This window comes from Squalius cephalus (genome assembly GCF_949319135.1).
Source record: "Squalius cephalus genome assembly, chromosome: 13".
Classification (NCBI taxonomy): Eukaryota; Metazoa; Chordata; class Actinopteri; order Cypriniformes; family Leuciscidae; genus Squalius; species Squalius cephalus.
The window spans coordinates 6,312,790-6,329,715 of NC_137134.1; the positions used below are offsets into that span (position 1 = coordinate 6,312,790).

Consider the following 16,926-nt stretch of genomic DNA (forward strand, 5'->3'; position numbering starts at 1 on the left):
AAATAAATATATATATATATATATATATATATATATATATATATATATATATATATGCATTTATATTCACGACAGATTTAAAGCCACACTATTATGTTATAATATATATATATATATTATGGCTTTAAATCTGCAAGTAGGCCTATGTTAAGTGAAACCTCTTTTTGTTTTGACTTCATATCCCATAATCCCTACACATACGTCAGTCCCCGCCTCCAATCTCTGTCTTCTGATTGGCTGCTGTAAGTACGGTAACTTAAAAAGGACAAACTTAATGTGTTTGTTACTGCTGCCGCTACACTTAGCACCACGTAGCCTATATGATCGTTTTAATGCCATTTCACACGGATTAGTTGGACAGAATATACATGTTTGGAAATAATCCATGAATGTTATGCTAATGGAGCTGTAAAACCCATGAAAAAGATTAAATCAATGCGCTGTTTTAGGGCAAGAGTCGACTGTTAGTTACACTTGTCAGTCGCTAACACAGTGAACATGGCTGCAGTGTTTCTGAAAACTCATATCAACAGAGATATAAACAAACATCTGCTGTAAGTCTCAAGCTACTTTATTATATCATTTAAAGAACAAATATAGGTGTTCATTAAAGTTGGCTGTGTTCAGAGGTCAGTGTCTGCATCAGTCGATCTGTCAGAAGTATGACATTCAAACTTTAAGTAAAGTAACGTTAGCTTTATTTCTCTTTTAAACTAATGCATTCGGACCTTCGAGATTCATTGCACTGATATCTTTGTCTAAATTCTGCTGTGAAGTCATAAATGGGTCAAAAATAACGCGTGATTGTTTATGAATGTGTATTTTGTGCGATGTGACTGAAGATGAGCTTGTAGTGAAGAGTTATGAATATGTGTGTGTGATGTTTTGCTGTGTTATTAAGTGATATATCTGCATGTTTGACCTTAAACGGAGAGGTCATGACCTCTGCAGATGTGCTTGCCCTTGACACTGTTTACTACACAAGCCCAGTGCTCAGATGATCTCTTGCTCTCTTGACTGCAGGACTCTGATCTGGACCAGAGGATCCTTCAGACATGCATCTGTGGGTAAGAGACCTGTCATGCGGATGCTATTATTATCATTATTATGATGATTATTATTTACAGTGGTGTTTCTCCTTCACAGGCCGGATTGAGAAGGTCCTCATTGCTAACAGAGGAGAGATCGCGTGCCGTGTGATGCGGACGGCGAGGAAGATGGGTGTTCGCTCAGTGGCCGTGTACAGTGATGCAGACAGACAGGCCATGCATGTGGCCATGGTGAGGAAACACCAGCTACACACACCGCATTAGTGTTTGATGGGTAGATAGATAGATCGAACGAACGTGTTGATGAAGGAGTCAATGATTTGGGATTCCAAAAATACAGAATGCAATTCTCACATTACATACTTTGACTTGAATACACCTGTTCTATGATAAGTACGTTTTTAATTTCTGAATTCAAATGTATTTTCCTTATCAGAAGAGTAATTATCGCGTAAAATAATACACTTTAAAGTCCCCCTGTAGTCAAACTCATCTTTGATCAGCAAAATGACACATTTAAGTGTTTTTTTCCTCAATTTTTTTTATTCATACCTTGAAATAGCTTGTAACTCGACACCCTTGCCTCATTTAGTATGCGCGGTTCTATGAATATGCAAATGAGCCCCGCCTCCACTCACTCAGCTCAGAGATCCACTGGTTGACGATCACACGTTGATCTGATTGGTTACAAGGTAGTTTGTGACGTCAGAAACACCAGCGATTTCAAAGCGTGTTTTTGAGACTGTCTTTGGTTCACTGCAGTTTTAAGGAGGAAATACTCAGCAATGGTGTCGACTTATGAATTTACACATGCTTTGTCTTAAAGCACATTAAAAACACCACATAGACACATAAACAACATTAAAAACTTGACAGAGGGGACTTAAGTGCGAATATACTTAACTACAAACTGATGTAATGTTTTCGGACACTTAAATAGATGTTATTTTCAATTTATGTTAAATGCAATTTGTTTGTTTTTTTATACCCTGTTATGTACATCTTTATATGTAATTTCATAATTCTATATTGTCTTTGAAATATGGTTAAAGTTACTGCTGAATGTAGTATGTAATAATGTATAAAAATGTAATAATAAGTCATTTCTTTTGAAACTTATATCCACATTCAATACAATTAAGCACAGTTCTTTTTCACAAGGGACTCCATATCATAACTGCATGTTTCTTGAGCAGTAAATCATCATATTAGAATGATTTCTGAGGGATCACTGTAATGATAATAAGTAATGATGCTGAAATTTCAGCTTTGATCACAGGAATACATTACACTTTACTACTATATTCCCATAGAAAACAGCTGTTTTTTATTGTAATAATATTCCACTGTTTTTACTGTATTTTTAATCAAATAAATTCAGCCTGGGTGAGCAGAAGAGATTCCTCAGACACATTAAACAGTAGTAGTTACTGTCTCCTCTGTGACTCAGGCGGATGAGGCGTATCATATTGGACCAGCGGCGTCTCAGCAGAGTTACCTGTGCATGGACAAGATCCTGGACGTGGCCAAGAGATCCGGCGCACAGGTGTGCTGACCTCAACACATGTCTTTCTGAACAACATCTTTCATTATATATATATATATGTATCATTTGAAAATCTCTCTTTTTTTAATTGTTTTGGTAAGGCGGTCCATCCTGGATATGGTTTCCTGTCGGAAAATACAGAGTTTGCTGAACAGTGCAAACAAGAAGGCATCATCTTCATCGGCCCACCATCATCAGCCATTCGGGACATGGGAATCAAAAGGTACAGTTATTTTGATCATAATAACATTTGCAAAAATATGTTATTCGTCTGTGTAACAACTGCACCCTAGAAAAAGCTTAAGCAACTCTTGTGAAGAAGAAGTGTGCTTAATAGTGTTGAATGTGCACTTGTAGTGTACTTCAAATCTTAAAAAGTATATTTTTAAAAACTACTTAATATTGCCACTTAAGTGTACACTTTCAAAACTATGTTTCTGAACACACTTAAGTACTCTTTTAAAAAGTGCACTCAAAAGAAAGGTTTTAGTGTAAAGTACATTTTAACTCAGTGTTTTAATCTTTGTTCAGTGCTTAATGTACTAGAATGTGCATTACTTGATTATGATTTTGACTGTTGTGTTTTATTCAATAATACATTTTAAAGTTAATGCATTTTAAATGTACTAAATTACAACTTAATCATGACAAATGTGTATTTACAAATACACGACATACAAATTTGAATAGAAATGACATTAAAATATATAAAAAATCTACTTTTTAATATCACATAATACTATAATGGTATAGTACAGTCAGCAACACTTTAAATGTATTTCAAAGACATTATAGAATTATGAAGATGTTCTTAAGTCCTGCTTAAATGGGTCAAAAGCACTCTAATTACATTTCATATTACAATCAGTTCACACTTAAGTATTCTTTTAAGGTATATTATTTCTGTAATAAGTACTATTTTAAAAAGTGCGCTAAACTATCAGAAGCAAAGCTTTTCTAACCAACATTAAAGTGTCTTTCTTTTCTATTTATGCAGTAGAAACACATCTTTGTTTCTTGTGTTTTAGCACATCTAAACACATCATGTCGGCTGCAGGCGTGCCAATCATTGAGGGTTACCATGGCGAGGACCAATCAGACGAGAGGCTTCAGAGCGAGGCCGCCAGGATTGGCTACCCTGTGATGATCAAAGCAGTGCGCGGCGGCGGAGGAAAGGTGGCGTGAGTTTCCACTGAATGATTGTGTAGTGTGTGTTACGCTCGTCTGAAACCTCTGCTTGATCCCACAGGGAATGCGAACCGCTCACTCGGAAGCAGAGTTCCTGGAGCAGCTGGAATCCGCTCGGAGAGAAGCTCGCAAGTCCTTCAACGACGACGTGATGCTGGTCGAGAAGTTTGTGGAAAACCCCAGGTGTGTTTGGTTTATCCAGTGTGCGTCACTCACATAGTTTGATGTGTGTGATGTGATGTGTGTGTGTGTGTGTGTTGTTGCGTTAGACACGTGGAGGTGCAGGTGTTCGGAGATCAGTCTGGTGATGCGGTCTATCTGTTCGAGAGAGACTGTAGCGTCCAGAGACGACACCAGAAGATCATAGAGGAAGCTCCCGGGGTAAGAGTCACACTCACTCACTCACTCACTCTTTCAGCATCTTCAGCTTGATCCTGTGTGGGTATGATATGTGCTGGGGGTGTTAAAGGTTCACCCCAAAATAAAAATTAGCCCATGATTTACTCGCCCTCAAGCCATCCTAGGTGTATATGACTTTCTTCTTTCAGATGAATACAATCTGAGTTATATTAAAAAAATGTCCTGGCTCTTTGAAGTCCATAAAAGTGCATCTATCCATGATAAAAGCACTTTTATGATGGATAGATGCACATTTATCATGGACAGATGCACTTTTATGATGGATAGATGCACTTTTATGATGGATAGATGCACTTTTATGATGGACAGATGCACTTTTATCATGGACAGATGCACTTTTATGATGGATAGATGCACTTTTATGATGGACAGATGCACTTTTATCATGGATAGATGCACTTTTATGATGGATAGATGCACTTTTATCATGGATAGATGCACTTTTATCATGGACAGATGCACTTTTATCATGGATAGATGCACTTTTATCATGGACAGATGCACTTTTATGATGGATAGATGCACTTTTATGATGGACAGATGCACTTTTATCATGGATAGATGCACTTTTATGATGGATAGATGCACTTTTATCATGGATAGATGCACTTTTATCATGGACAGATGCACTTTTATCATGGATAGATGCACTTTTATCATGGACAGATGCACTTTTATCATGGATAGATGCACTTTTATCATGGATAGATGCACTTTTATCATGGATAGATGCACTTTTATCATGGACAGATGCACTTTTATGATGGATAGATGCACTTTTATGATGGACAGATGCACTTTTATCATGGATAGATGCACTTTTATGATGGATAGATGCACTTTTATCATGGATAGATGCACTTTTATGATGGACAGATGCACTTTTATCATGGATAGATGCACTTTTATGATGGACAGATGCACTTTTATGATGGACAGATGCACTTTTATGATGGACAGATGCACTTTTATCATGGATAGATGCACTTTTATGATGGATAGATGCACTTTTATCATGGATAGATGCACTTTTATCATGGAGAGATGTACTTTTATCATGGATAGATGCACTTTTATGATGGATAGATGCACTTTTATGATGGATAGATGCAGTTTTATCATGGATAGATGCACTTTTATCATGGAGAGATGTACTTTTATCATGGATAGATGCACTTTTATCATGGATAGATGCACTTTTATCATGGATAGATGCACTTTTATCATGGATAGATGCAGTTTTATCATGGATAGATGCACTTTTATCATGGAGAGATGTACTTTTATCATGGATAGATGCACTTTTATGATGGATAGATGCACTTTTATGATGGATAGATGCACTTTTATCATGGATAGATGCACTTTTATCATGGATAGATGCAGTTTTATCATGGATAGATGCACTTTTATCATGGAGAGATGTACTTTTATCATGGATAGATGCACTTTTATGATGGATAGATGCACTTTTATCATGGATAGATGCACTTTTATCATGGAGAGATGTACTTTTATCATGGAGAGATGTACTTTTATCATGGATAGATGCACTTTTATCATGGATAGATGCACTTTTATCATGGATGGATGGACTTTTATGATGGATAGATGCACTTTTATCATGGATAGATGCACTTTTATCATGGATAGATGTACTTTTATGATGGATAGATGCACTTTTATCATGGATAGATGCAGTTTTATCATGGACAGATGCACTTTTATCATGGATAGATGCACTTTTATCATGGATAGATGCACTTTTATCATGGAGAGATGTACTTTTATCATGGATAGATGCACTTTTATCATGGATGGATGCACTTTTATGATGATATATGCACTTTTATCATGGATGGATGCACTTTTATGATGATATATGCACTTTTATCATGGATGGATGCACTTTTATGATGGATAGATGCACTTTTATCATGGATAGATGCACTTTTATGATGATAGATGCACTTTTATCATGGATTGATGCACTTTTATGATGATATATGCACTTTTATCATGGATGGATGCACTTTTATGATGGATAGATGCACTTTTATCATGGATAGATGCACTTTTATGACAGATAGATGCACTTTTATGACAGATAGATGCACTTTTATCATGGATATTTCATCATGGAATGCACTTTTATGGACTTCAAAACAGAAACAGCCATTCACTGCCATTATAAAGCTTGGAAGAGCCAGGGCATTTTTTTAATATAACTCTGATTGTATTTGTCTGAAAGAAGAAAGTCATATACACCTAGGATGACTTGAGGGCGAGTAAATCATGGGCTAATTTTCATTTTTGGGTGAACTATCCCTTAAATGTAACTGACCTGGCTTGATTTGTGTGTGTGTGTGTGTGTGTGTCTCTACAGCCAGGCATCAGTCCTGAGGTCCGGCAGAAGCTCGGAGAGGCCGCAGTGCGGGCAGCCAAAGCAGTCAACTATGTTGGAGCAGGTGATGATGATGTCATTTGACCTCTGTGATGCATTAGTGTGATGACAGTATGTACACAACCATTCAAAAGTTTGGGGTCTGTATTTTTAAAAATTTTTTTAAAGAAACGTATACTTTCATTCAGCAAGCATGCATTACATCGATCACAACTGACTGTAAATACATTTAGAATCTTACAAAAGATTCGATTTCGAAATAAATGCTGTTTTATTGAACAATATATTCATAAAAAACACCAGAAAAAAATCCTGGAAAATATAAAGCAGCTCAAGAAACCTTTATTAAATTCAAAATAATCATTAATGTTTATTGAGCACCAAATCGTCATATTAGAGTGATTTGTGAAGGATCATGTGACACTGAAGACTGGAGTAATGATGCTGAAAATTCAGCTTTGATCACAGGAATAAATTACATTTTAGTTGTTGCTGTTTGAGCATGAAAACGTCCCTCCAGCGGGAGTTCTTCTCTATATCAGTGTCAGTGTTTCTGAACTCCATTGTAGTCTTGAGATTCTCCCGGGAACGAACACGTCACAATATTCCTCATTTAAATAATTCATACGCAGAATAAAGGGGCGGGGCCTGGTTGAGTTAGTTAGTAGTGTGTTAAACTGGCGGTTATGGTAAGGGGCGGGACATTTCCCAAACACACTCGAAGCGCTTGACCAATCACAACACACTGATCCAGCCGACCAATCAGAGCACAGTGTGCTTTTCAGGAGGAGGGGCTTCATAGAGACAGGAACTAAACAGAGCGTTACTGACAGACTGGGAAGAGAGGAGCTGCAACAATGGAGAATATGAGGGAAAATAATCAACATTCAAGCAGGAAAACCTGTTCTAGTAGACTCAAAGACTGTAAAAGGCCATAATATAAAAGAAATCAACAGTTTTATTCACCAGTAAGAAGTTTACCGATCAACAAGAAATAACAGAATTTTCATTTTTGGCTGAACAGGAACGGTGGAGTTCATCATGGACGCGCAGCACAACTTCTACTTCATGGAGATGAACACGCGTCTGCAGGTGGAGCATCCCGTCTCTGAGATGATCACAGGAACAGACCTGGTGGAGTGGCAACTGCGTGTAAGACTCCAAACACTGCCCTTCAGAAGCTACCTAAGACACTGACATAAGTCATTTGCAGATTTGTCCACAAGGGGTCACAATAACACCTGCTTGCTTTACTTGTTTGTGGCTTCATTAAATTCAGAGTGTGTCATGTGGTGTTTGTCCCTCAGGTGGCAGCGGGGGAGAAGTTGCCCCTCACGCAGGAGCAGATCATGTTGCGGGGTCATTCTTTTGAAGCCAGAATATACGCTGAAGACCCCAATAACGACTTCCTCCCCGGAGCGGGACCCCTGCTACACCTGTCCACCCCGCAGGGGGACCCGTGCACACGCATAGAGACGGGCGTTCGAGAAGGTGCTTCACCTCATAGTACATAGTCACTTAATGTATTCAAATGGCTTTTCTTTTATAGTTTAAATAATATTTCTTCCCCACATTCAAATATTCTATATTAATTGTTTTTGTATCATGGTACTGATATTTTTCACAATATTAACTTCTTATTTATTGAACTGTTGTATAAAATCAATATCACTTTTGACAAAAACACTTGTGTGATATGGCTTTACTATATCATGATATACTGTACAAACTCATACATACAAAACTCATGATATCTTGAATTTTAGGAGCATTATAACCTTTCCTTCTTCAATAATCCATTACACTCAAATGTGCATCACAAGACATAAGAAAAGATCTGTTGCTACTTGTGTTTCATTGTGACTTTGAGGACTGAAGGAAAAACATGTAATGATTATGGTACATAAATAATCCAGAATTACGCTCCTGGACAATGATGTTTTGCCCTTGATAATACTTAAGCATTAACTAAAAATACCTTATTAGAAAATAAATATGAGCACTTCACAGTCATTCATGAATGATATAGTTCAGTGTTGGTTGGTAATGCTGTATGTCTGTTCATAATGTCTAAGGTGATGAGGTGTCTGCCCATTATGACCCCATGATTGCTAAACTGGTGGTTTGGGGAGAAGATCGCTCCGCTGCTCTGAAGAGACTCCGATACTGCCTTCGACAATACAATGTAAGCACACATTCTCATCCACAAGCACTGATATTTTACTTTCTTTAGTATCTCATTTATTTAAATGTTTTTTAATTGTGTTTTCAAAAGTTCATAAGGTTTGGTCACATTAGCGAAAAAGGTCCATTATTCATTGTCAACACTGCAGCAATACAGATACAGAAGTACTTCTATATAGTTGAGTAATGCAGTGAGTTATTGTCATGTGCATTTTATTTCTCAATTATTACACAGCTCTCTGGAATACTTGATTCTGATTGGTCAGTCCGAGGCATGTTATTATTATCCCTTAAAGTCCCCCTGTAGTCAATAATTTTATCACTTAAAACTCATCTTTGATCACCAAAATGACATATTTAAATGTATTTTCCTTGAAAAACTTTCTTCATGCCTTAAATTAGCTTGAGTGTAACTCGACACCCTTGCCCATTTAGTATACGCGGTTCTATGAATATGCAAATGAGCCCCGCCTCTACTCACTCACTCAACTCAGAGATCCACTGGTTGACGATCACATGTTGATCTGATTTGTTACAAAGTAGTTTGTGACGTCAGAAACACCAGCGATTTCAAAGCGTGTTTTTGTCTTTGGTTCACTGCAGTTTTAAGGAGGAAATACTCAGCAATGCTGTCGACTGGTGAATTTACACATGCTTTGTCTTAAAGCAGATTAAAAACACCACATAGACACATAAACTACATTAAAAGCTGGATTTTCACCACAAGGGGACTTTAAATGTTCTTCTAGTTTGAACTTGTTCAGTCGCTTCGGCTAAAAGTCGCTTACTAGAAACTTTTTTTTCTTTGCGGAAGCCTTGCGTTGAGTGGACTAATGAAATATTTAAACAAAAATCTATATTTTGTGCCCAATTATTGACTTAAGTAAGAAATAACGTGTAATGAGCAGGATAACGGATGTGCAGTCGGTTGTTATCGCAGAATAAACCCCTTCAGGGTGTTACAAGCCCTGTCCTGAATCTGATCACCCTGTCAGGGTTTATTCTGTGATAACAACCGGCTGGATGTACAGTACATTATTACATTAACTTTTCTAACCATCAGCTACCAAGACATTTAAAAACAACAGTACCACACAATCTACTTCAACTGAATTAGATTTTATGGAAGCTTGATTCCATCACAGAATAAAAAAATGTAAAAGATAATTGCATTTTTTTTATCTCACAATTGCGAGTTTACATTTCTGACTGGAATTTCTGAATTGCGAGAGATAAAGTCTGAATTGTGAGATGTAAACTCGCAATTGTGAGATAAAAAGTCACAGTTATCTTTTAAAATGTTTTATTCTGTGGCGGAAACAGGCTTAGAGATTTCCTTCACTATTCTAAATATATGAATTTCCTATGTATTCCACACGGGATCACATGGATTTCACATGGAAACTGTTCAAAACCGCACGTTACCCATGTGCGAAGTGTTCCACATGTATTAAACAAATGTACATTTGACAGATTGTGGGTCTCAACACCAACATCGACTTCCTACTGAGTCTTTCGGGGCATCCGGAGTTCGCGGCGGGGAACGTTCACACCAGCTTCATCCCGCAGCACTACGATCAGCTGTTCCCCGCGGCCCAGAGCCCGTGCGGTGCGGTGCTGTGTCAGGCCGCTCTGGGTCTGCTGCTCCGAGAGAAGCGGCACACCGAGGAGTTCAGGGACCAGTCCAGTGGTGAGGACGGCTCGGTGTTCATTGATGTTGTTGGTTCAGTGTGTGTGACGCTCGTTTGAGATGTTAACCTGAGCTTCCTCTTGCAGACATGTACTCACCGTTTGCCTCCAGTAATGGGAGACGACTCAATGTCCTGCACTGCAGGAACTTGACACTGCAGCTCGGGGACAACAGTGAGTGTGCATGCTCTAACACACACACACACACACACACACACACCGCCGAGCCGCGATGCCTGTCTGAACCAGTGAAGAGTTACACCTGTCAAATCTACAGGAACATCATCCATAAATATTCTGCATTCTTGTAGATTTTTATAGGATGAATTCAGTAATTCAGTAATTAAGATCATATCTGTGCTGGAGTTAACACTTTCACAAATAATTATTGTTATATTACTTCTGTAATCACTATGTACATTTTCCAGTCTGCATATTTGAATAATTAGCACGTCTTGCCAATCATTACCGCAAGCTAATGCATAGCTTTATATAATGCAGGGTTTATATCGCAATATTATTTTGAGATTGTTTTTCTTTTTAACTTTAGAAAATTGTTTTTACACAATCAGGATTTATTCATTGGTTTAGTTATATTTGTTCTGATTAATGTCACACATTTTGGAAAGGTCAGGGGTCAAGCTCCTGCAAGTTAATCATAATTAACTCTTTTGCAATTAATGCAATTAATGTTTTCGCTGTTCTGTGGGAGAGGGTGCTTGTACATATAAGTGTATATTGTATATATGTATAGTTAATGTTTTTAAAATATTGGTAAGACTACACTAATGGACATTAATGGATTAATTAATACTAACTAACATTGAGCAATACATTCATTACAGTTCTTAACTGTTCATTGTTAGTTCATGTTCATTAACTAATATTAACTGATATAACTTATGATTTTAATCACGTTTTAGTACGTCGAGATTAACATTAACTGAGATTAATTAGTTAACTAATGAAACCTTATTGTAAAGTGTTACCAAAATATTAGATTCACTTGATTAGAGGCACTTATTGTAATATATAGTAATGCATACTTTACAGTTTAATATTTGTGTGTGTTACAGTATTATTAATGACAATAATTAAAAGCTGTGGAGGAAATATGCATAATTGTCATATAAAATAATGCCACAATGCAAAAGAAAATACGAATTGTCCTAAATAGGCTTAGTTTTCTTTTAGAAAAATATAATTTTTTAGATTTTGGGGTGAAATGTGACCTGGACATTTCCTTTGTGTCTGTCAAATTCACCCAGATGATATTTAACTAATTGTATTATTTATTTTACAGAAGTGGCATTAGCTGTTACATTCAACCCAGATGGGACGTACAGTATGGAGGTAAATTATGTTTTTCGACTGTAAAGATGATGATGCACATCTGCATTTACAAATCAAAAAGAATAGCAGGGTTTTTGTCAGAGATTTCGCAGTCTTAGTCAGAACAACGACTGTCATGCACTAAATATAACCTTTCACTAAGGTCTCTGGGTCATTTTTGGTTGTTAGACTGGAGGTCAGGTGTTCCAGGTGTCAGGGGAGCTGCAGCTGGAGGGTGGCGTGACCTTCCTGTGCTGCTCCGTGAATGGGGTTCTGTCCCGACCCAAACTAGTCATTCTGGACAACACTGTACACATCTTTTCTATGGTGGGTTTCTTTCACCCTTTGAATTACGCTTCAGCTTTAATGTCAAGGCTATGGATGATCTTTTTTTGTTCTCTTTTAGGAGGGAAGTGCTCAGGTGGATGTGCCTGTGCCCAAGTTCCTGGCTGGTGTAAGTGGCGCCAGTGCACAGGGTGGCGCTGTTGCACCCATGACCGGCACTATTGAAAAGGTATTTAAGGAAGCTGTGGTTGAAGTTTGTGTACTGTACATCCTCTATATAGTATGCCAGACTAGAGTAGTGTGTCAAGAATCATAGAATACTGAACATTATGTGTAAAAAAAAAAGGTCACATTTACAGCCAAAATGGTAATTAAAGTGCCCCATTATGCCCCTTATAAGTGCCTTCATAAGGATGAGGACTCGTGCTGGAATTGATACGGTGAAACAAACGTCATCTGTTCGTATCACTATCTAACAAGTACTGAGGAAGATCCAGAGCTTGAATTCAGATAGGCATTTCACTTCTGACATGTGCTGTGGACCAATCACAACAGACTGGGCCATCTGACCAATCAGAGCAGAGTAGACCAATCACAACAGACTGGGTCATCTGACCAATCAGAGCAGAGTAGACCAATCACAACAGACTGGGTCATCTGACCAATCAGAGCAGAGTAGACCAATCACAACAGACTGGGCCATCTGACCAATCAGAGCAGAGTAGACCAATCACAACACACTGGGTCATCTGACCAATCAGAGCAGAGTAGACCAATCACAACAGACTGGACCATCTGACCAATCAGAGCAGAGTAGACCAATCACAACAGACTGGGCCATCTGACCAATCAGAGCAGAGTAGACCAATCACAACAGACTGGACCATCTGACCAATCAGAGCAGAGTAGACCAATCACAACACACTGGGTCATCTGACCAATCAGAGCAGAGTAGACCAATCACAATAGACTGGACCATCTGACCAATCAGAGCAGAGTAGACCAATCACAACAGACTGGGCCATCTGACCAATCAGAGCAGAGTAGACCAATCACAACAGACTGGACCATCTGACCAATCAGAGTAGAGTAGACCAATCACAACACACTGGGCCATCTGACCAATCAGAGCAGAGTAGACCAATCACAACAGACTGGACCATCTGACCAATCAGAGTAGAGTAGACCAATCACAACACACTGGACCATCTGACCAATCAGAGCAGAGTAGACCAATCACAACACACTGGGTCATCTGACCAATCAGAGCAGAGTAGACCAATCACAACACACTGGGCCATCTGACCAATTAGAGCAGAGTAGACCAATCACAACAGACTGGACCATCTGACCAATCAGAGTAGAGTAGACCAATCACAACACACTGGACCATCTGACCAATCAGAGCAGAGTAGACCAATCACAACACACTGGGCCATCTGACCAATCAGAGCAGAGTAGACCAATCACAACAGACTGGACCATCTGACCAATCAGAGTAGAGTAGACCAATCACAACACACTGGACCATCTGACCAATCAGAGCAGAGTAGACCAATCACAACAGACTGGACCATCTGACCAATCAGAGTAGAGTAGACCAATCACAACACACTGGGCCATCTGACCAATCAGAGCAAAGTAGACCAATCACAACACACTGGGCCATCTGACCAATCAGAGCAGAGTAGACCAATCACAACAGACTGGACCATCTGACCAATCAGAGTAGAGTAGACCAATCACAACAGACTGGGCCATCTGACCAATCAGAGCAGAGTAGACCAATCACAACAGACTGGACCATCTGATCAATCAGAGCAGAGTAGACCAATCACAACACACTGGGCCATCTGACCAATCAGAGCAGAGTAGACCAATCAGAGCAGAGTAGACCAATCACAACAGACTGGACCATCTGACCAATCAGAGCAGAGTAGACCAATCACAACAGACTGGACCATCTGACCAATCAGAGCAGAGTAGACCAATCACAACACACTGGGTCATCTGACCAATCAGAGCAGAGTAGACCAATCACAACAGACTGGACCATCTGACCAATCAGAGCAGAGTAGACCAATCAGAGCAGAGTAGACCAATCACAACAGACTGGACCATCTGACCAATCAGAGCAGAGTAGACCAATCACAACAGACTGGACCATCTGACCAATCAGAGCAGAGTAGACCAATCACAACGGACTGGGTCATCTGACCAATCAGAGCAGAGTAGACCAATCACAACAGACTGAACCATCTGACCAATCAGAGCAGAGTAGACCAATCACAACAGACTGGACCATCTGACCAATCAGAGCAGAGTAGGGGGCACTTTACTCTATCTGGCAGCCGAACTGTGAGTCTGTCTGGTTTCAGTAGAGAGTGCTTGCTATCGTCACTGCACTGGAACTTGTGCTTTGCTGTGTTTGTAGGTGCTAGTCAAGGCTGGAGACTCGGTCCAGAAAGGAGATCCCTTAATGGTGATGAATGCCATGAAAATGGAGGTGAGGCTCTGTCACTTTCTCATTGAGTGCACTTTATAGTCCACATCACAACTGATGGTGTCCTCCTCTTCCTGGGCAGCACACCATCCGTGCACCCAAAGCAGGGGTCATCAAGAAGGTGTTCTTCAAGGAGGGCTCACAGGCCAACCGTCACGCAGCTTTAGTAGAGATGGAGGAAGAGGAAGCAGCTGGAGCCGAATAAACCACATTACAGCCACATCTCAGACAGACGGATGGAGATCCTGAACATGGACAAGATCTTGAAGCACTACAAATTAGTTTGGATCTTTTGAGATATGAAAAGCAAACTAGAAACTTTCTTGCGTATCTAAAAACACTGTTACCTGTAGCTTTCTTTGTGTGGAATTCATTCCCTAATAACTTAGTGTTTCTGTGGTTCCTTGGTTTATTTGTACCATGTTGTAATTTTCTGATGAAGATTAACACTTAGATGACTGTGGACTGGCTTGCCATCTCCCTTTAAAAACAAGTATTTGCATTTCAACAAAACCAATCCACTCATGTTATTTCCAGTCCCTTACTTGTCAAGTATCATAGCACACTTGTGAAGTATTGCTTAACATTGATGATTGTCATCTGAGGGGAATAAGGTGCCTTGATGTAGGTCTGATTACTGAAGGAAATGTCTAGAATCTGTATCTCTGAACCTTTTTAACCTTCATCATTAAAGGGTTTGTTTTCTATTAAGTCTCTTGAGTCTCCAGTTAAATTAAGGATTTTCCACCTTCAATATTTAAGTTTACAATTATTCTGACCGCTGTCAAGAATTTATTCATTGTTTTACCAAAATTAATTACTGTTCTTATTCTATGCAACAAATTTATCTATGAAAAAAAAAAATTCTGTTTTTAATCCAAATTCATGATTCCATTAATGGAAGTAAACACTACCAACTGGTACTGTATAGAGTATACTTAAGTTTTTTTATATTGCACATGTTTTTACATGAAGCTAACACAAACTGCTGTACATAAATGTCATTAAAAACTGCATAAGTAAATAAGAAATAGAAAACATTTAATTTTTTTTATCCTAGTGCTCTTTTGCATGCATGAAATGTATTTATGCCAAAGGTGAACCTCTCCAGTGCTCCAGCGATCTCCTATATCCCTTACCTGTGTTTCTATGATTTCCCCCATTGTCATCACCTGCACTTCTGCTATCTCCAGGTTTCATCTCTGTTCATTAATGTTACTGTAAGAAAGTTTGTTCATAACTTTGAGAGAACGTTTATAAAAACATTCAGCAAATAATAATAACTGTCCTGGTTTGCTTGAAGCAGGATGAAATAAAAGTGCAGGATTTAAACGCAGGAGTCTTATTTACAAAATCAAAACTTAACAATAACACTCAGAATCTCAGAAAACAGTGTGGTCGACTGTTGAGACCTGTGGCTGGTTGCATAAACTGCAAAGACTAGTCTAAGACTGTTCATCCTTTTTTTAAGTAATATAAAAACGTAGTTTGGTCTAATTAGATGCATCCCACGCTAGTCTAAGTCTTCACTTAATACGTCTGGGGGACCTGGTCCATCACAGTCTCAGGACTGGAGGCAGGGCCCGAGGGCCCCACTTGTGCTCCACTCCCTGTTGGAGCCTCAACCGGTCCTGTAGAACCTAACAAGTAGAGGTTAACTTGCTATTTAGCAGCTCTTCTTGTTATCAGGCACTTTTGTCCAGTGCTGGGAGTCTACCCTACTGTCTAGGTTTTAAAGTAGGGTTCTCCATTCCCTGTTGGAGCCTAAACCGATCCCTTAGAACCTGGCAAGTAGAGGATAACTTGCTGAACGCTTTCCCCCATCGTTCTGGGGTAGTAGAACTGTAGCTCCCCTGCTGTTTCCTAGAGGTAAGTGTTCTTTGTAGTGAGGAAGGTGAATAGTTATTCTAAAGGAAACCCCCAAGTTTGCTCCCTTTAGTAGTAGGCCAGGGTAGCATATTGAAATGGTCTCTCTGGGCCAGAATTCACAAATAGCTGTGCCAAGCTAAAGGAGCTGACATAGCTAAACCTTAGAGCTCTGCTACTGGGCCGGATGTGGCTAAGGCTGGGCCCACAAGGAAGGGAGGAAGGTTGAAAAAGGCAGAGACTTTCCTCACCGGGCACATGAACTTGGGTAATGGTCAAGAGAATATTACCACTTTGGCGGTCTATGAGACTTAGGATGCGCCCTGTATGATTGACGCTTCTGACTTCAACTAAACAAGTCCATAGAGTCAATAATGCTATGTCCATTGTGGTTGTGCACACAGCTAAATGAGGCAGGCATTCCCTCAGCATGGCAGAGTGGGTATTTGTTCCCCATAGC

General features: G+C 39.2%; 1 protein-coding gene across 1 annotated transcript; it reads left to right on the forward strand.

Moving 5' to 3' along the window:
- Positions 1 to 231: 231 nt before the first annotated feature.
- On the forward strand, positions 232 to 15,307 carry mccc1 (methylcrotonyl-CoA carboxylase subunit). The gene is made up of 19 exons (XM_079890175.1): positions 232 to 554; positions 1,024 to 1,067; positions 1,147 to 1,280; positions 2,500 to 2,595; positions 2,697 to 2,818; positions 3,624 to 3,771; positions 3,845 to 3,966; positions 4,053 to 4,164; positions 6,590 to 6,671; positions 7,632 to 7,759; positions 7,915 to 8,098; positions 8,683 to 8,792; positions 10,265 to 10,481; positions 10,568 to 10,654; positions 11,784 to 11,833; positions 12,002 to 12,139; positions 12,219 to 12,326; positions 14,532 to 14,603; positions 14,683 to 15,307. Exons 1-19 carry the CDS (start codon positions 499 to 501, stop codon positions 14,803 to 14,805), a joined length of 2,133 nt encoding a protein of 710 aa, XP_079746301.1. The 5' UTR covers positions 232 to 498; the 3' UTR covers positions 14,806 to 15,307.
- Positions 15,308 to 16,926: the final 1,619 nt, after the last annotated feature.